The sequence below is a fragment of the Cyclopterus lumpus genome, chromosome 19, assembly GCF_009769545.1.
Source record: "Cyclopterus lumpus isolate fCycLum1 chromosome 19, fCycLum1.pri, whole genome shotgun sequence".
Lineage (NCBI taxonomy): Eukaryota > Metazoa > Chordata > Actinopteri > Perciformes > Cyclopteridae > Cyclopterus > Cyclopterus lumpus.
Genome location: NC_046984.1, coordinates 2,697,001 through 2,718,546, shown reverse-complemented (window position 1 = coordinate 2,718,546; position 21,546 = coordinate 2,697,001). Strand labels below are relative to the sequence as shown.

Sequence of the window (21,546 nt, the reverse complement as noted above, 5' to 3'; positions counted from 1 at the left end):
CTCCAATGAAACGAGATCCTACATTTTCCATAAAGCAGCCAATTGCATATTACCATTCGACCCTGCCTGATGAACCAACCATCAAATACTTGGTCACGGCTCCTCAGCGTCTGACACCCATTAGCATGTGGCCTTGCATCCAGCTCCAATGTAAACCCCCTGAGCCCTTAATACACCCTCAGAGCAACTGACGTAGCATGAAAAGCAAGATAGGCCACATGGGTGCGGGGTGAAGGCGAGGTGGATGTGTCTAACAATCGCAGGACTTTTCCATCCAGAGTTCGTGTCCCACGCTAATCTAAAAGGTAATGTTGACATTTGGTCACGTGTCGTTTGTCACTTCCAAAACGGACGCTAGACGGGTACGTAGAGCCACTGACCAGGTAGAGAGGACATCACGATGACATCATCAGGGTTATTTTCTTAGACTTGACAGAGGAGATATTAGCCAACTGTTTTGACTATGGTAGGCCTCCTAATCATGACAATTGAACTGAACTTCAAGGTAGCTTTATTTTGACCTTCTTTCTAATGAATGGCAGCGTAAATATAAAATGCAGATAAAACGCAAGAGAAAGGCAATTACATTTTTACGATAACTACAAGTAATGCTGCCTTTACTTAGAGCTAGGAAAAATATAGTAAAACCAGATAAAATATAACATACATTAACATACATACTTTTTCCGGAGTGTTTCCCTATATGCCAATGGGCAAAGTTCATGGGATGTGGGTGAGTTACGTGCTGTGATGTTTTTTTTGGCCAAACAAATAGTTTCTCCATTCCTAGTCCTTCTGTGGCCGTTCTCACAATACATCAATGGCTTCCAGTCAGGCCCCACAGAGACGCAGATGGGAGTTGGTTAAACCATTAAAAGTTTACTGGTGCTCGTGTGCGTCATGTTTTTCAGTGTGTTTGGATCACACACCAACGCGGTGTGAAGAACTCAAAACGAAGACCAAACAAAGAGGCGAGTTCAGAATCCCAGAGGCAGCATGGCAGAGGTCTCTGTCAGAGGGTGAGGATGGTGAACTAAGAGGATCAGCGGCGTGTGCAGGTGTGTACGTGACAGGAACAACTGCTTATTCTTTTACATATTATATATATACACACACACACACATACACATGCACACACACGCACACACGTAATATGTTCTCTTTCGAGGACCCTCGGGGAGATGCACTCTGGAGGAAATCTATTATCAGGTCAGGATAAAACATGCACAACACACACACACACACGCACACACACACACACACACACACACACAGCACAGAAAAAAGGCTTTCACCATTCTATTTAGAGCTCTGATACAGCTGAATGAACTAGAGCGGAGCAGCAAAACAGGCAAACACACACACATGGTCACTCACACTCACACACACACACACACACACACACACACACACACACACCCTCTGACTTACTCAAATACACAGAAATCATTAAACAACCGCACAGCCCATTTCCATGGAGTTTATGTGTGTGTGTGTGTGTGTGTGTGTGTGCGCGCACGTCACAGCGCAGATGGTACAATCAGCCCCTGCAGGTGTGAGCGATGCAGAACGCTGATGACGTCACACACGAGCCCGGCGGCAGCGGCGAGGAGACGACGTCAGGACTCAAGAACAAAAGTGTTTCAGCAAGAAGCCGATGATTAGTAGCAGACACGTGATCAGTTATTGATGATAAAGACAATGCTGCATGCTCTGGAGGCTTACTGAGACTGACTTCAGCTCCACACTGGCCATCAGTACTTACAACACAATGTAAGCAAGAGAAGTTTATTGTCTCCGTGTAAGCCTGTGGGGAAATCATGCGTTCATGTGTATGTGTGTGGGTGGGTGTGTGTGTGTGTGTGTGTGTGTGTCTGTCCAAGGCGAATCTTGCATACTACTGGACCCATCAGTTGTTGATATCGTCGTCCTCACATGCTCTTCAGTAGCTGTTCCTTCAATCCGCCGGGCTGAAGACAAGCCTTACCTAATCTGTTGCAGGCCACACTTTGATCCAGAGAAAAGAGGGATCTTGTTTTGAATCTGAGCATTGACGGATGCGTTGATATGATTCGCTAAAGTTTGCCATCTTCGCCCTCTTGATCACAAGGGAGCCGGGTGGGGCAATCGCGCGAGTCAACTCTTCTTCTCTGGTTTAGGGGAGAGGGAGGAACACCTGGTGGAGAGCTGCTCCCTGCTGAATGCACGCATGTTTGGTAGTTTTAATCATTTTTTGACGCTGCTTTTGAAGTGTAAGGATGTCATTACATATGTTTTATCGGGTTGTCTCTCGCGTAAGAAGAACGAGGAGTCAGCAGTCAATGACGATTAACACATTGTTCTGTTACAGATGTTGATGAACAATATCTATCTAAACTGAGAGCCTCCAATCAAATCAAATTAGGCAGCTACAACTCTGAGCGCATTTGAGCAACTGCGCTTTGAGATATTAAACATCTCTTTAAAAGCAACTTAATATTTCTAAGGATAAGCTTGTGTTAGTTCTCATGTCAAAAGTTATATGATGTTGCATTAATATCCATTTCCCCAAAATTATATAATATCTTGCATGATGTGTTTTTCATTCATTGTTGCAAAAAACGAAGAAAAGTATAATTTACAAGGAAACTTCAAAGAGAGGCAGATGAAAAATGTAATCTTCTCAGCACCGCATTCCTCACTCATTAAATCAGCGGCACAGATTTCATTCTATTGTTTGGAGGAGTGTGTCTAAATGCATGAATTCATGGGCAAACAATGAAGAGCAGCTGCTAAAACACGGACTGTGTGTGTGTGTGTGTGTGTGTGTGTGTGTGTGTGTGTGTGTGCGCGTGCGTGCGTGTGTGTGCGTGCATGGGTGTGTGTGTGTGTGTGTGCGTGTGCGTGTGAGTGTGTGTGTGTGTTTGTGTGTGTGCGTGCGTGTACCATGGGCTTTCCCTCTTTTGCTATCAGTGATCATTGAAGGAGACCGGGGACATAACTGCAGTTACACACACAACATAATTCCAATTCCAGGAGGTGGCACACACACACTGGCACACGCACACACACACACGCACATACACACACAAACACCAAAGAGAAAAGAAAAGTCTTTGCATTAAAGCTGCCGATAGCCAAGTTGTGCTGGAATAAAATATCTTGAAATTGTATTATATGTAATTATATCAAAATGTCATATAATTCCCATTATATCAGGACTCGTCTCAATGTCTTCCTAATTATCTTATACGTTTCATCATCCTCAATTTGCAGGGATAATGAAATACTGCCATCAGAACTGCTGTTTCATTCAGTCATTTAAGTTTCTCTATAGGCTCCAATGCAAAAAGGGCTATTGAAACGTCCCAAATGAGACCTCTTGCACACATCATCAGAGAAGACCGAGGGCAAACCAGGCCCTTCTAATTAGAAAGAATGGCCTGCAGTCGAGCAGCAAAGAAATTCAAAGCAGCTGAGCTTTATAAATCCGAGCATACTATTTTTAAAAATGAAAGTGACTGGCGGTGTCTCGCATAGCATTGCAGCTGCAAATGTGTGCTTGTGTCGGGACTGTAGGGATGAATGGCGCTGGTTCAGTGAAGCTTCAATGGAAGGATCCCGCCGACGTAAGTTATGGATACAAAAGTCAACAATGACTCAATCTGAATTGCATAAACTATTTTAACCCAAACCATGATCTTTTTTTTCTGGCACGTAAAGTGTTTACGAAAGAGGACACGTTTTTCTGTGAGATCACGTCGGTTTTTGGTCAGATGCCTGAAATAAGTTCTGCGTTTAACCCAAGCTTAAGAGAGACATGTAGTTCAACGGCAAATGCAATAAATTGCCCACTCCTGAATTTTGAAGCTTTTTATCGTCGTACGGTGGTCACTAACAAGTGGCTCAATGAGACTCACACTGAACACTGAACATGTCCGCCTTTACAGGTTATCTTGATGAATACATCTCAAAGATATCATAAACTTGTGTTTGCCCCAGAGCCTATTTTCAGCAATAATCCAAAATGTAATGGAACAATCCCGTTGGCTTTACCAGGGAACCAGAGCGCCCAAGAACAAACAAGTGGAATTTAAGCTCAGTGCTAACGTTGCTTACAATGGCAACGCTAACGTGCTGATGTTTACTATCATGTGTACAGGTCACCTTCTCAGTTTAGCGTGTTAGCATGCTAACATTTGCTAAGTAGCACTTAACCCAGTACAGCTGAGGCTGATGGGATTTGCAGGTCCACCAAAGTATTGATCAAATATAAAATTCCAATCCGATTATGGGCTGGATGAAAAGTCAGAGGATCGCTAAAGTGATTGCAAAGTTGTGCAATGACTGACATAAACCATACGAAGAGCCTCGCCTTAACATGGTTTACAAATATAAAGTAGACTACAAGTACATCGGAAAGTAGCTGTCAGCACTTTTTTTTATTACTACAGTGGAATCCAAATACGGGGCTGCCTATAAGGACTATTGTCCACCAAGAATAAATCAAATCATCATAAAATGGGATCAAACAGATCTGTCTGAGACATGACAACATGAGAGACACGCATGCTGCAATGGGTGAATTGTCAGTATAATTTGTCACTCTCACCTCCCGCTCGTCTCTCTTTTGTCTCCTCCCCGCCCCCTCCTTCCATCCCTCCCTCGTAACCTCCCTCCTCCCTTCTCCTCTGCTGAGTGCTGATAACAGTCGGGTCCGGCGCTGGGATGTCGATTACAGGCCCGGATGCAAGAAATAGCCCGCAACGCTTTTGTGTTCTCACTTCATCATGACTCTGGAGTTCGTTTGTGCCTTTGTGGTTTGAACTCAATAACATTTAACAACGACGAAGCAGGATACCGTTGTATGAATACTGTATGTAAGAGTGTGTTGAGCATCTTTAAAAATACACGTGTTGTTGAAAATGTGTGTATATCCTCAAAGCTTATTTCTACTCTCAGAAAAAAACCACTGACCTTGACCTCTATATTTGCAAGTGTAACAACACAATGACAACCCTTTTCCTCCCCTAAACTGCTGTCATAAAGCCAACTGCTGTCGTTGGCTTTATGAACGAGAAAAAGCACTGCTTGTTCGTCCATTTTTACATTTATGTTGTCCTAACCTCTCACATCTATGGATCTAAAAGTTGGAGAAGCAATAGGAGACCAATCATCCTGAATTGAACCTCATTGTACATGCTGGCCCCGTACACCAAGACTCAGTGACGAGATGTGGGAGGGTTGAGAAAGCTTACATCTTATGCAAATGTACCACATTTTAACCGAGAGTGCCCGCAGGAAATGAAAGCACATTATTAATCCATAAGTAAACAAAATGCTAACGATAGAGGCGTAGGGAAAATGCTAACGTCAGACAAAAAATGCCCAATCAGCACTTTAGTCTCCTAAAAATGATGTTACCGTACAACAAAACTGCCCATCATAGCCCATAAAAAATCTGAGTTGGGAGGAGGTCGGGGGATGCTTGCATCAAAACAAACAGGACTTTCAAGTAGGAGACCGCTGTCTGTGTCTCGTGTGAAACAAAAAGTCAACTTTTCTTTAATTCAATTTACGTCTGTAACTTTTAAATTGTGACAAACATACTTATTTAAAGCCATAGCATGATGTTTTACAGTACATAACCAAGTAGTTTTTTTAAATGTTGTTTTGTTTCAATTGACCTTTTTCCTAAACCTAACCAAGTAGTCCTGTTGCCTAAACCCTAAGTGTTCCTGTGGTGGCGACAAGTACATTTAGCCGTCATGTGCCGCCGCCACGCAATGTGCTGTCAAGATGTCGCGGTTATTTCACGTATTTCTGCCATATTCCTGTGGAGACAATCTGCTTTCACTGTGCCATCTGTGAAGACACGGAATAGGCGTGCAGGCCCTTTGCTCAATGACGGTGCATTTTAACCACGACCCAATCTTTCTCTAATCTTAACTAAGCAGATCTGGTTGCCTCAATGTAACCTTAACCATTGTGGTAGCAGATCAGAAAGTACTCACACTCTTTTTGTCGTGGTTATTTTGAGATATTTAGTAAATGGCTCGTTTCTACAGACTTCTGTATTTATATCTGTGTCCTTTTGCTATATGGCTCCATATGTATAATTATGTATCCTGTGAATCACTTTGCAATTTAGTTTTTCAACGTACTTTATGAATACAATTGTACGTATACATTTGTTATGGTTTTGGGGTGAAAAGTAAGGAAAACTCTCACATGATTACCTTCTTTATTTGGTTGTTCAGTGGTAGGGATCGCAGTATCAGTCCTGGGAGTAATTTGAATTCAACTTTACTATCTGTACGAAATAACCAGTCCAGACACGTTGTTGGTTGCTTTTATGTCCCTTGATGTTCTGCCCATCTCTGAGTGAAATCCACATGCAAGGACACACACTGGCCATTAGAGCACAAGTGGCCAGAGCAGAGTACTTGTGAGAAGATATAAAGGCCAAGTCCCAGGAGAGGCCTGGAGGCAGCCTCAGTGGAGAGGACACGTCAGCTCAGCCTGAGCCACTTCAGTGACTCGCTCAGTAAAGCGTGTATACGTTGACCAAACCTCACAAAGCCCTTTCCGCTGTTTCACAGGAAGTATATTTTTAAACCTTTATCTACAGTTGCATGTTTCTTTTTCAGCGGGGCCAGAGTTCACCCAACAGTTCACCCGTTTGAGCTTCTGAAGACCGATACTGATGTTTTTGGATGGATGTTGCCTTTATGATTAATACTTACATTGAAACTGTGAATGGGAATTTTCCATCTTTGATTCATTGATTCGATTGATTTTGGGAGTTATGATGGTGCCTAAATTCTTGACTGAATTGAGAGCTAAATGAATGTTTGATCTACGATGTATCGTCTGATATTTATTTTTGTTAACATAAAGTATAAACATTAATAGATTGTATGTAACAATACGCTACATTCAGTTATTAAAGAACTGACTGACTTTAATACGGACATTTGGAGTCTTTATTTTGAGAAAATATTTGTATAATGACTTAATATTGGAGGAAATGGGCTTCCATACTTAAATATATATATGAAAATACAACCTAGAAACCTAGAAAGTATGTGTAAAAAGGACAGGATGGAACTATACTGAACAATAATAAACATTGAATTAAGTGATGCACTTAGTATTGTGAACATGAAGATTTGAAATGAATACACTTCCTTTCCCAGGATGAGATTAACAGATGGATATCGCGGCCTGTGTGTACAGTGTGCACAGAGCTGGAGGCAGGACACAGTTCTTTCATTTACAGACTAGAAGTCTTCAGAACCAACAACACTTTCTCAATTATGACGCTCCACGTTAAACTTCTATGTTCACAGAAAAACATACAGTTTCCGCTCGATACATATAGTCTCTTTTAAAAATAAACTTCCAATGTAGGTTCACTCGCTTTTTAGGTGTATGTACACAATAAAAGCACTTGGTTAGGTTCAGGAAAAGGTTGTGGTATCGCGTTCACAATAAGATTATTGTATTATTGTGTTTTTGTCACCTAAAATAAGAAGGCCTGTTACGTAATGGGTGTCGGTTACGTAACCCGCATAAGTTACGTAACAAAAATAAGTGAAAATAACTCAACATTGACAGCGGTCGCCTTGGTGAAAGTCCTGCGGTCGCCTGACCGGTCCCCTCTGCTCTCGCCCACCCTGTATGGACTCTCTTGCTCGTGACACTGGATCAGCAACTGTCAGCCTGTTTTGTCATCACACCGAGGCTCCGCCTCTCCACTATTATCCAACGATTTCGCCGGGTTTTCATCCAACGATGATCTGAAGAATATTCCGATCAGTCCATGCCGCTTTGCTCCGCCACCTCTGCATTCATGCTAACTTGTGTCTTTCCTGACTGAAAAGTATCAGTACTCCATCCACCCTGTAAACACACTTAGCACACGGACATGAGAGAGATATTGATTTTCCCATCTCACTCTTGGGAAAGGAAGCTTATTACTGTACCTTCCAAAAAAAAAAAGTCCAAACTACTCGTAATACAACTTCTCCTTGTGTTATTAATAGTAATGACATTTCGTCTTTGTGTATTTAGACGGAATCAGATCAACACACGTCATTAAAAGTCCAGTTCAAGTTAAAGTCTCCCGATAGCTTTTAAGTAATACATATTTAATCAGCCCAAAGTGCATCACAGGAGTCATATTGTCATAAAAGTCTATCAGTGTGCTATATGAGTCCCGTCCTATAAGACGATCCGGGTTTGTTTCAGACGTTGTTGGGAAGTTTGAACCCGTCTCCTACTTGTTCCAGTAAATGTGTTAGTCTGTCGGCGAGAGCAAGAGCAGGATATCCTGACGTTTCCACACACACAAACACGCAACCTACAAAAAACACAATGCACCTTTCACACCACATAGTTTCTCCATTATCCCGCGAGGAAGAAGGACTTTTTTTCTTCTTTTCTTCCCCGCCCTAACACACTCAATGCCCGCTCAGTCTCGGAGGAGACACCATCCTCTATTTCCACTGAGCATAAAGACCTCACAGACCGGCCAAGCTTTGGTTCTCTTACTGTCTGTCTCCGTCGACAGAAAGACGACACACGCCCTCTGTCTCTCAGGTCTCCACAGACAGAATGAGCCGATTGGCTAAAAATACACAACCTTCCTTTCTCTCAGAGAGATGTCCCTTTCCCTCGCAGAGACGAGCCCAGAAATACTCCCCACTTCATTTCACTGTTGTTCTTGTTGTTGTTGTTGCAGCTCCTCCACCGAAAGACACAGAAAATTACAAAAAACTTTTTGGGTGAATACAAATACAGCAACAAAGTGTTCCATTTCCACCAACCGGGACACCGTGGATTGGTTTGAATGCAATGCTTGTATCCGGTGTGGTCACTGGAAGGGGACAAAGCCTGTCTGCAGTGTGCGACGCAAACTGTTAATGTGAGTGCTGAAAATGCTGCCAAATAATACAAAAAATTTGAAACAATTTCCAGTTGCTGAGAGGAAAAACTGTAGGTCCATTGACACAGGGCTGACAGCGGACCCCCGATTGACACAGGACCCCCCCCCCCCCCCCAACAAGACGTTGATGCTGGTGGCCCAATCTAGGAAACCGTTGGCTGTCGGCCTGACGGAGGTGTAGTCTGCCATCCGCTTGTTTACAGGTAGCCACTTCAGCAGCTAGTTTTTAGGTTAATCGCGGTCAGAAGATAGGTGGCGATGGATTTTGGCAACTGAAGCCCGTTGAAACGTGATGGATCAATAACCTAGTCGGACTACAAACAAACTGCAAAGAGAAGGCTTCCGACTTCACGCAACCAAAATGATAAAAACATGTATAAAGAGTAAACTCTCCTTGTCTTCCTAAAGCATAGGAGCCCTTCTAGTTTCACATCACACAAAAGCAACCGAAAGCTGATGCCCGGCTATCGCCACAGCTGAACCTGTACAGGAAAGCCTGCTGTCACGATAGCCGGCGCTTTAAAATAAATAAACAAAAAGTAAGGCTAAAGGTTTAGACACGGTGTACACAAATAAGTCCAAACTATTATCACGTCCGATTTTAAGAAATGTAAACATCTGCACAATAGCTGCAGTGTCATTGTACTTCTTCTCAAGAGAAAGAGTTGTCACACAGACATTTAACCAAGCTCCTTTTTTGGTGATGCAACAACAATTACCGTCAAAGCAAAGCAACTCAGGAGACTTCTCTCTCTCTTGGATAACACCTCTGCACTTCTTGGTAGTGTGACAGACAGCAGGAGAGAGAGAGAGAGAGAGAGAGAGAGACAGGGCTTGTTTTGTGTTGATAAAAAACCTCAAAGTATGCAAGTATGCTATTTTTATTTACTGCTTAAACTTAAGTTTGCTTGTGCGTTCAAATGTGTGTGCAGCAGCGTGCATGCTTTGGATAAACTGTGTGTGTGTGTGCGTGCGTGCGTGCGTGTGTGTGTGTGTGTGTGTGTGTGTGTCCTCACCTGGGCCATGGTGTTCAGCAGGACTTCGGCTGGCTCTGGGTCCTCAGCATGGCTTGCGTAACCTCAGGTTAGGTTCTTAGTATGATGACGTTGGGGTTTTGATGATGAAGGGAGGAAGGGGGGGGGAGTGTGTGTGGGGAGTTCACTTCACACACACACACACACACTCTCTCTCTTGTGTCACTGGTTTGTTAAAAAACCAACACGCTGCACACACATCACCTCCTCCTCCTCCTACTCCTCCTCTTCTGGGACAAACGCAGCGCTCCTCTTCTTTCCTTTCCGTCCCCCCCTTCTTCTCACTCTTCCTCTTTCTCCTGACACGGAAGGAGAGGAAGAAGGTCAGCGGAGCTTTTATCCTTTTATTTCTGTCCTCCACGCTGCTGCTGTCTTGCCTGCTCCTGTATCGGGCTGGTTGTAATCTGTGGTTCTCACCACACACTGCCTCTCCTTTTTCCTCCTCCCTTGGCTTGGTCTCTCTCTCTCTCTCTCTCAGCTGCTCCCCCCCCTCCTCCTCGTTCTTCTGAAACCCTCCTGCTTCCCCCCTCCCTCACTGTACACAGCATTAGTGAGAGACAGAGTGGAGGGGAGGGGTGGAGGGATCAGAGGGATAGAGTGTGTATGTGAGCACCATGTGACCTGATAGTGTAGTAGGATTCCCCCAGCAGCTGTCGCACTCATTCCTTCAGAGTGCTTCACTGTGAGCTTCATATACTTCCATTGATGACCGACTGGCAGTGGAGCAGGCACACTCTGTCACTGCTCTTCTATCCGTCCACGTCGACGTCCAACCCACCGCGATAAATATAAAATAATACATTTTAAAAAAAAGCACAAATCACAATTATTTTGTTACGGCAACTTATCTAATGTGTAACGTGTTTCCGTGAGAAAACCTCCACGGCCCGGCACGACACCGTAGAGAGGCAGGAGAAAGTTAGCAAATAGATGCTAAACACCCAGATAATGTATCATCATCTTATTTTGTCGCGTTTTCTTTTTTTTTGACACCATTTCGACCGATTATAACAGCGCAGTTCTGTTCTCACAAGGTGTTCTCACACGTACAAAAAATTAATGCTGTATAACTCGAATATAAACCAATAAAGCAAGCAATCCGTCAGTCGTGAGCCCAGGACTGGTGGACGCAACCATAATGAGCGACAGAGTCCACCTTGGAAGGAGGTCAGGGTTGGTGGTTGGTTTCAGAAACACAGGACTTTCACCCAGGAGGCCGCTGTCTGTGTCCTGTGTCAAATCAGAAGTCAAAGCCGACTAATTTGTTCCGTAACTCCAGTACTTCAGTAACACCACCTCCGAAGTAACTTGAACTCAAACCAGAATATTTTCCTAAAGCCTAACCGAGTAGTTTTGATTGCCTAAACACTGCATGGGCTTGCGCAACACCACTACAACAAAGAAAACACAAGCAGTCAATCACAAGGTGTCAACAAACCCACACTTTATCCAGATTATCTAATCCACTTTGTTAAAAGGTGGTAGTCATTTCCCATTACACTGGAGAACTGTATGCACACATGACAACATATGAAGAAGAAGCAGGAAGTGGCAGGAAGTGGTTCTCTAAACTGGGATTGGCGTTTACACTGGGCAGTTTGGTTATAGTTTTACTTTTCAGCTCCCTCATCCAAATAGGTCTGGCTAATCCGGGGCTTTGTTTATACCCGGTCTGATTGACTTCCTTTTCGTGATACAGCGGAGTGATGTCTACCTGAGCAGAGAATGAAGTCCGGCCCACATTCTCCGGCTGCAACGTTTAGTTTCGGGCAGCTGGCCGTGGCCTTCCGTAGACGCTTCACGGCTCGCCCATGTGTCATCGTCCACAGGACAGGAAGCTGCCAATGACAAGAGCAGGAAAGAGTCTTCTTTTCCGACGACGGACAGGGAAACACATCATCCTCTTGTTGCCTCACCGGGATTTGGAGAACCCAAACTGTCTTTCTCCTTTGTATGAAAATGAAATCAGAGCGTTGGGCCAGCTGAAGACACAGAATTGTACAATCTCATCTCAGAGGTGCATTTTCTTCCGGTGGGAAAAGTATACACAAGAGTTTTTGTAGCATTTTTGCACTATAATTTTGTTTGAGAGTTGAAGTACAGCGACTTTAAGTTGTAACACACTGGAAGTATCCTGTAAGAGTTTTTGGAGTGGGTTTTGGCCCAGTTAAATTTGACTGTTTCGGCTCCACAATATAAATTCTCAGTCTCTACACCATGGAGCAACCATGCTGTAAACTAAAATCAAGAATACACCACTAATAGGGATACTGCTGAGCCTAATCATAGCCGAGCACATTGTGTTACAGAATTCAGTTTGAAGGCTTTTTATTTATTATGTAATACATTGTATTACTATTACAGTATTGAAGTGCAGTTGTGCAGTAACTAAGCAATCAATCAAATATATAGGCAGGGTATTTGACCTGAAATATTGACTGAATATTGACGCATTTGAACATTGTTGTTGTTAAATAGAAATACTCATAGAAACAGTAACATCGAGTCATTCTATCCTTGAGGAATGAGGAATGAGGAAAAGGACATCCTGTGGTGCTTCCTTTAGGCTGTGTGGCTGGAAACTCCCACCCCACAACAACAAGAACGGGCAGGCTGGCCTTCCACATCGGCCCTCTGTTCTCTACTTCAACATTCACTCTTATTTCTCCTGTTCACAGTAGCTTCGTGCCCACAGGCACATGGGCGGGAAGACACACATCCACCAGTCATATTTAATTCATGGCGTTTCTACTGGTTATTTTCCTGCTATTTTCTTCTACTCATTGTTGCTATTGAACATTATAGCCCTGAACACAGCCGTAACCACTGGCTTTATTCTGTGAAATCGGAGTGTATTTAAACAACCTGTCAGTTCCCCAGTGAATTGTTATTACAACCAGGGGTTGGTGGTTCAATCCCCGCCCTAGTCGATGTGTCCTTGAGCAAGACACTTAACCCTGAATTGTTCCCTGTAGCTGTTCTACAGTGTATGAATGTAACATGATTGTAAGTCGCTTTGGATAATAGCATCAGCTAAAATACATGTAATGTGTTATTGTATTGTGTTAGAACGCAGAGACAGAACCTACGGAGGCTCAACGTCGCCACCTGGTGTACAATAGAGGAACATGTATTTGAGTGCACATTGACTCTATGACCCAATCCCAATCTCCCCCTCACAGACTCGAAGGTTTAGGGGCTGTCCCACTGTCAGACTGTTTGGCCCAGTCCCAGTGGCCCTGATTTGAACGTCTTCGAGGCTCTTTCCGCACAAGATGAGACGTCAATTCAAATCATCTATTTTCTCGTTTTGGTTCAATAACAGAACAAAATGTTTGATGAATTAATATGAAGTGTTTTTACGTTCCATCTTTAATCCTTAATGTTGTTGTGTAAATGTAATTTATCGGGCTGAACACCAAGCATACTTTGCACAAGGGAATTACCCACAATTCATAGCAATGTGACGTTACCAGTGAAAGCATGGGGATGTGAAAAAAAGGTAAACAAAGAGGACAGCTCATGTGTGTTCAGCCCGATAAATTACATTTACTCTACATTAACATTAAGGTTTAAAGATGGCACATACAAATACATTAATTAAATCAGAGGAATGCAAGAAGAGGTTATATTACACCGATTTATTCAAACATTTAATTTTGTTATTGAAGCTGTGTTCTGATGTGTTCATGTTCTGGTGTTTTGATGTTCATGTTCTGGTGTACATGTTCTGGTGTTCTGATGTTCATGTTCTGGTGTTCATGTTCTGGTGTTCTGATGTTCATGTTCTGGTGTTCTGATGTTCATGTTCTGGTGTTTTGATGTTCATGTTCTGGTCTTCTGGTGTTCATGTTCTGGTGTTTTGATGTTCATATTCTGGTGTTCTGATGTTCATGTTCTGGTGTTTTGATGTTCATGTTCTGGTCTTCTGGTGTTGATGTTCTGGTGTTTTGATGTTCATGTTCTGGTGTTCTGGTGTTCTGATGTTCATGTTCTGGTGTTCTGGTGTTCTGGTGTTCTGATGTTCTGCTGTTCTGGTGTTCATGTTCTTGTGTTCTGATGTTCTGGTTTTCATGTTCTGGTGTTCTGATGTTCTGATGTTCATGTTCTGGTGTTCTGGTGTTCATGTTCTGGTGTTCTGATGTTCTGGTGTTGATGTTCTGGTGTTCTGATGTTCATGTTCTGGTGTTCTGGTGTTCTGATGTTCATGTTCTGGTGACCTGGTGTTCTGATGTTCATGTTCTGGTGTTGATGTTCTGGTGTTCTGATGTTCATGTTCTGGTGTTCTGGTGTTCTGATGTTCTGCTGTTCTAATGTTCATGTTCTTGTGTTCTGATGTTCTGGTGTTCATGTTCTGGTGTTCTGATGTTCATGTTCTGGTGTTCATGTTCTGGTGTTCTGATGTTCTGGTGTTCATGTTCTGGTGTTCTGATGTTCATGTGCTGGTGTTCATGTTCTGGTGTTCTGGTGTTCTGATGTTCTCATGTTCATGTTCTGGTGTTCATGTTCTGGTGTTCTGGTGTTCTGATGTTCTCATGTTCATGTTCTGGTGTTCATGTTCTGGTGTTCTGATGTTCTGGTGTTCATGTTCTAATGTTCATGTTCTTGTGTTCTGATGTTCTGGTGTTCATGTTCTGGTGTTCTGGTGTTCTGATGTTCTGGTGTTCATGTTCTTGTGTTCTGATGTTCTGATGTTCATGTTCTGGTGTTCTGGTGTTCATGTTCTCATGTTCATGTTCTGGTGTTCATGTTCTGATGTTCTGGTGTTCATGTTCTGGTGTTCATGTTCTGATGTTCATGTTCTGATGTTCATGTTCTGGTGTTCATGTTCTGGTGTTCTGATGTTCATGTTCTTGCGTTCTGATGTGTTCATACATTTTCAGGGTCTATTCTTTGTATATTCACAGCAGTTATTAGTGTAAACCACTACTACAATTGTTGATGATTAATGTTTTAAAATAAAGGGGGAGAAACGAACACGACAGGAGGGTTAAACGTGCGGCGTCGGCTGATACCGGCGTCTAGCAGCAGGTGGCGGTGACGTCACGTTACTGCTCCAATGAACGACGGCCACCGAGGAAGAAGACAAAGCCCGTGCAGGCTAACGCTATGTTGTTAGCATCGTAAGAAGTCCACTTCACCTTGGACACCGCACAGCGTCGGGCTGGCTCGTGAGCCGGAGAGTTTGTAATGCTTTGCAAACCAGCCGCACTTTAATGAACTGGCTGTTGTTCTCCGGTTAGCGGTGCCGGTAGCTCAGCGAACCGGTAGCTCGGAGAGCTAGTTAGCTTTCCACGGGGAGAGCCAGCTGCGCGTCGGTGGGCGATGAGAAGAAGAGCGACACCGTGAGCATGGTAAGCCCCGCAGGCCCGCAACTATGGAGACATGCGTCCCAGGTTCATGTTCTGGTGTTCATGTTCTGGTGTTCTGGTGTTCTGATGTTCTGATGTTCATGTTCTGTTCGGCCCATTGATTGCGTTTCAGTACACACCGGGTCGTCGGCCCTAAACGGGCCAATATACAGCATGACTGTCAGATGCGTTTAAACATATTGTAAATATGTAAATATAGCTGTGGCCCAGTTCTGGCCCACTACAACACTCTAAGCTTTGCCCAGCTCTGGAGCAAATACTGATATCAGATGACGAATGTGCTGCTGGCCCAGACCTGGCCTCTGTACTGCGTGATGGGTTGGTTGCCATGGAGACCTAAAATCCCCCCCACCTCTGTTCCACAGGGTATTTTTCTATTTCTTTCATCATGTGTCTGAAAAGCTGAAATGTGATTATTTATTTTTTTTCTTCTGTAAATTAATAATATTAATCTAATAATAATATATCATTTAAAAGCTAAAAAATTGCCATGTGTTTTAAATTATAAAGGAAATACCAAAATACACAGTATCCTATTTCAGCTTTTCACAAAGACAGACTAAAGAAAAAGAAAAAGCTCATTGAGGAACAGAGGATAGTGCAAAATTACCCCTGATCGGTACACAAATATGTTGTTATTATTTATGTTTAACTCAGCTTTAATTAAAATGTTACAGTATTTGTAAAGCAATGTATTGAACACATTCAAATTTGTAATCTTTTGTTACATTAATCAATGAGTGCTGTCTGTCTTCTGCCCTTCTCTATCCCCTGCCAGCTGTAACCATTTCGACCTCGCATTCAGAAGCCCTCGATGTCAGTGGGTTCTTCCTTACGGCAGCTGATGTGGAAAAAAGTTTCAAAAAGATATTCAAGTTTCTGTTGGTAGAGACAAACAAAATGAGGTGAAATCTTATCTGAACTATGAGGAGCATTTACAGATTACAGCTGCCCTCAGTTGTAGGGAAGCCATGGCTGTTTTCCCATTTACTCCTCTCCAATTGGCTTCCATTGCAAGGGTGTTTGAGACGCCAAACTCCTTGACATCACTTCCGCCAATCAGGCTGAGGTGGTTTATCTAAAGTATGAAACAAGTATGTATAAGTGTCAGGAAGAATACACTCACTTACCCCTGACCACTCACTCACTCGCTGCGCCTTTTACTGGCAGGAGACCCTCATCTATTTTAAATTGAGACGCATCTTGTTTTCTTGCACGTAGAATCTGTAGAATGTGTGTTTGCTGCTCGAGAATAATCTCCTCCTTAGTCAGCATTTAAAAGAAATCTGTAAAATAGGACAAACGTCAAACATGACATACAACTTTTAGGGATTTAGGTTATATTCACACCTAATCTTTTTATGACCCTTCAAAAGTGTACAATGTGTGTACAATGTTTGTACATTCTTTACACACAGGTGTGTGAATTGACCTGCATAGGAAGCATCCGTAGTGCAAATTAATATGTTAGTTTTAAAAAAGATGAGACAGAGCTGTCTCCTCCCAAACAAATGTTTTTTTTAAAAATTTTTTTTTTTAAATAGCGCCGTACCACCACTACTGATTACATATAGGAGAAACACTAAAACATAAATACATAATTGATCTACAGGTTGTAGTTTTTAAATAGGGCCTGAGGTCTCCAGGATGGAACAGGCTTTTTGATGGGAATCTACTGTATATTGTACATTTTGGCAAATTCACATAATTGCTTTTTGGCCCAAAAAGTTGTGGTTTCATGGCGGTTTGTGTGTATGACAATTTATTGAGCTAAGCTAAATTGCTGGCTGCCATCTCCATATTTACAGTGCATACATGAGTAGAGTCGATCAGAACATCTGACCTTCAGCAAGAAAGTAAATAAGCATTATATTTAGTCTTTTTATTTTTACTGATAGTTAGCTTATGTTTATCACTTCTACTTCAATATCACCAGTGCTCAGTGACTTAATGAACAAAAAGACATGTTCATGAGAAGAAAGAAAATCCAATAAATGATGTTGAAACGGAGAAAATGTAACTCGCACTGAATTGAATAGAACACTTTGCAGCCAGGTCTCTTACGGTCAACACCTCTTGCAGGTGTCTCCAACTTGGTGACCTTGTTCGTGGCCTTCAGGTGAATGAATGTCCTTGTTTCTGAGGGAACTGGACATCTTATGTAAACAGGGCAGAGATAAATCGGAGTTAATAAGAGTTAAGTGTATCGTAAACATTTTAACCACAGTTTGGATTCATAACCTTTTTTACTTATTTTTGCTTCGTGAAAGGCCTCGCTCAACCAAGAGCAAAACGTCGAGGATACGTTCACAACTTATTTGGTTTGGTAAAAATAACTCTAGTAAAGTTTGTTAGGGCTGATCTGAGTGCAATCAATCCAACTCGGGTGCAAACTGAACTGACCTGAGACCGCCTACAACAGAGGGTCTCCCTCCAATGTTTGTCTTTACTATTCGTCACTATTAATGATACACGACCGCACACCACTTAAAATGCTCATAATCAGTTATTTCTTGGGGGGTGACACCTGACATCTGAAAAGATGCCATCATGGCTCGGATTCTTTTTACAGCTCGCTTCCTCACTTGTCTTTTATCCATTTTTAGAGGTCTAATCCCTGTCACTACATACTTAACACACAAATTGCTTAACATGATCATACCTTGAAGACTGTGGTGCGGTTTGACGTAAAGGACAAAGGCATCTGAAAAGACAATACATATGCAAATTTGTTAAAAATGTATGACCGATATTGCATATGTGCACTTATCATATGAGAAAGTCGTGCGATCATTTTTGTAGCCTGCTGAGTTGCATGACACGTTTACACATTTAACTAACTATACATGTACAGCTTTCAATGAAATGCTCTGATTATCCGGAACATTATTATATTACAATGCCGTTGTCGGTACATCGTATGTGGCCTGCACCCTTACCGCAAGATTACATTTGATTTAAGTACATTTGCCACCAAATTTGTCAATGTACCAAGAAAAAAAAGCGATTTATCATGTAAAAGTTTGCGTTTTATAATATAAGTCATGCCTAATCCAAGTAGCCCTCTGCTTACTTAATGCCTTAACCTTCATTTCTGATTCACAAGTATTGAATGCTTACCGATTCTGTTGTCTTGTCTGTTTGTAGACATGGGCAGATTAAGGTGGGATCTGAAGATGCAGAACATTCAGGTGGAGCGATAAGGAGGGGGCTCCAAGGGCCCCACGACTCCTCTGCTGTGGAGAACGCGTCAGCATGTTGAGGACCGCAAAGATGGAGCTGCTCAGAGCCCTCGTCAGCCAGCGCTTGTCTGCGGCCGCCGAGGAGATCTTCAGGATAGTAGAAGGAACCATTGTAGAATATGAAAACAAAATGTCCTGTTCGACGTGGGTGGTGGACAGCCACCGCAGACTGCTGGACGTTACCAAGTCACACAGCGAAGGTCAGTTTATCAGGAGGAAGTCGAGACGTGGATCAATGGGTCAACGTTGTTCACGATAGAGGTCATTCTTATTTTAAGCTCTAGAAGTATTTTCCAACGGTTCACTTGGGGTGGGCGGGACACTGGTGTCTGCAAACAGCATTGTTTTCACAAGCTAGCTTTGGGTTAGAGATGTCCATTTTCCAGTCTGTGCTTTTGCACTTGAATGCATCGATCTGTCAGACATTTTACTTCATTTTCGCGTAAAAAATGTTTGTGGGATTTGGTGAATTGGTGAATGTATTTGGGTGGACTGTGCTGATTTATTTATTACGGGAACGCTGCAATATTGTTTTTTGTGGAGCAAAATAAAAAAAAAAGATTAACACCAAACTAAACTTTTGAAACGTTGGTTTAAAAAAAAAAAAAAAAAAAAAAAAAAGATTGATCAAAAGCAGCAGAGAGACATACATGTTGTTTACTCCTTTTGCTTTCTCCAAATGTTTGTCACAGATGTGACGTCGGAGTGCAGCAAGCAGCAGCAGCCCGCTGCCAGCGTGGACGTCAGTGTGTGCTGGGAGGAGCCAACTGAGGACTGTCCTGACATCAACGACTCCTCCCCTGCCAGTGAAAAAGACCTGGAGATACGGGTCGATTTCAAAGATGACGATGTGAAGCAGGAGTGTGACCTGGACACGCTTTTGAAAATCCCAGAGGGGAAGAAACCGTTCGAATGTCCCGTTTGCTTGAGCGGTTTCTCTTCCAAAAAGACAATGGTGCAACACATCAAAAAGCATCCGGAGGACAATTCGTCGCTTTACCGGTGCCAGTATTGCGACCGCTGCTTCCGCCGCAAGTCTGAATTCATTCTTCACACCAGAACACACAAAGGCGCCAAGCCATACAAGTACCGAGACTGTGAGATAAGCTTTGATGAGAGGGACAATCTGCTTATTCACAGACAAAAACACGCCGTGGCGGAGGCAGAAATTCTCCTCAGATCAGACTGCAGACAGGAGGAAGAGACATTGCCACTTACTATCACTCCCTTTGATAACAGTGAATTTCATCAGGAGTCTCTACAGCCCCTGTGTCTATACCAAATCCAGACTGTTGCCGATATAGATAAAGACTCCTCAGCTGCAGTTCCAGTTGACCACATTAAAACCGAGCCAGCTGGAGCTGATGGTGGAGTGTCAGACGGTACCACGGTTGACCAGTTGCTGCTTTCAGTGCACCCAAGTGAACAGGGGGAAAGGGAGACCGAGCCCAATCGTCTTAACGTGAAAAATATCCTGCCGAGAAGACCTTCAGGAAAACCCACCATCGTTCAGTTTGAAGCAGGAACGGCGCAGAAACCCTTCAAGTGTCCTTGTTGCGCCAAATGTTTCTCCTTGACCAAGACTTTAACAAGACACGTACGGATCCACACAGGGGACAACCCGTACCAGTGCCAGTTCTGTGGGAAGAACTTCTGTCAGAAGTCAGACTTGGTCAATCACACGAGGATACACACAGGAGAGAGACCTTACCAGTGCCAAGAATGTCGCAAATCATTCATGCAGAAAGGCCACATGGTGGTTCACATGAGGAAACATAAAAGACAGAAACCGTATCAGTGCCAGGAGTGCAGCTGTAGCTTTACCAAGAGGTCATACTTTGACTGTCACATGCAGAGCCACAGAGTTTGAGGAATTCACAGCTTTGTCCTCCAGGCTGGGTATCGAACCTCAATACTTTTTGAGACGTGTTTGTAGCAAGTCAATTCGAGTGCTGGAATTTGAATGCCAATCATAATCTTGTTTACCTATTCTTTGATCACATAGTTTTGATTGAAATCAAAAGTGTTCCACTTAACAAACTCGCCACGATGTCCATCGGTAAAATACTCTCCCATCCTCCCGTTGCCTGGCAAGCCGTGTCTACGTTCCATGGCAAACATGCCGCTGTAGAGTGCCATTCATTCCATGGCAGGGTGTCACCGTAAGACGGTGCTAAGCACGGTCTCGCATGACGACGACACACGGTGCACTGGAGAGTCGTGTTTGTTTAGTTTCGGCCATGGTTTGTACAGTAACGCAAAACACCCGCTAACCCACATTTTCCGTCATCGGTAGGAAAAATCACCAATCATTCCCACGAATGACTCTGCAGTAGTCGGGGGGTATTTATCGTCTCCAGCTCCGATTGGCAGCGTTGGAAACGTGGCACCCTAATTTTCGCCCCCTTTTTTCCTGTGTGATGCTTTATGTCACTTCCCGTCATGCACGGTGAAATAAATAAATAAGGAACTAGAAAGGAGCAAGATTATGATTCTGGCCAAGACAAACTTCTGCCACTGCTGTAAATGTATGAATAAATGCATCCCGCAATTGGCTAACCAGTGTGTTTAGCAGTTCCGTTAGCTGTTAGTTTTGTGGTCGGCTGTAGCTCAGAGTGGTCGTCCCGTAACCACAAGGTACCCGGTTCCCCATAGTTGAATGTTGAAGTGTCCTTGAGCAAGACACTAAAGTTGTTGCTCCGGGCACTTCACTGCAGGCCACTGCTCCTTAATAACTAAGGATGGGTTAAATGCAGATCATTAATCACATAATTTAAACTGAATTAACCCTAATTTATCCCTCACATTTCTCTTGAATGACTTTGAAGTTCAACAAGTATGTGAGTCAATTGAGAAAAATATTTCAGGGCAAAACTAAATAACATCTCCTCCCAACAGGAAATTGGCCAGTTTTGAAACCAATGTCAGCCACTCCCCTGCCTCCCTTGTGTTTCCTGATTGTTCATGCC

At 43.1% G+C, this 21,546-nt stretch overlaps 2 protein-coding genes across 2 annotated transcripts in view; one reads left to right on the top strand and one right to left on the bottom strand.

Annotated features, from left to right (window-relative positions):
• LOC117748436 (rho GTPase-activating protein 23-like) overlaps nucleotides 1-10,415 on the bottom strand; it is a 57,069-nt gene extending 46,654 nt beyond the window's left edge. Inside the window, exon 1 of the mRNA XM_034558190.1 lies at nucleotides 9,946-10,415. Coding sequence (XP_034414081.1) covers nucleotides 9,946-9,954 — 9 coding nt within the window. The 5' untranslated portion in view covers nucleotides 9,955-10,415. The remainder of the gene's footprint in view (nucleotides 1-9,945) is intronic.
• A 4,632-nt stretch (nucleotides 10,416-15,047) lies between these two features.
• Nucleotides 15,048-21,546, top strand: LOC117749249 (zinc finger protein 260-like). The gene is made up of 3 exons (XM_034559545.1): nucleotides 15,048-15,317; nucleotides 18,483-18,777; nucleotides 19,270-21,546. The coding sequence occupies exons 2-3, from the start codon at nucleotides 18,591-18,593 to the stop codon at nucleotides 20,445-20,447; spliced, it is 1,365 nt and encodes a 454-aa protein (XP_034415436.1). The 5' UTR covers nucleotides 15,048-15,317; nucleotides 18,483-18,590; the 3' UTR covers nucleotides 20,448-21,546.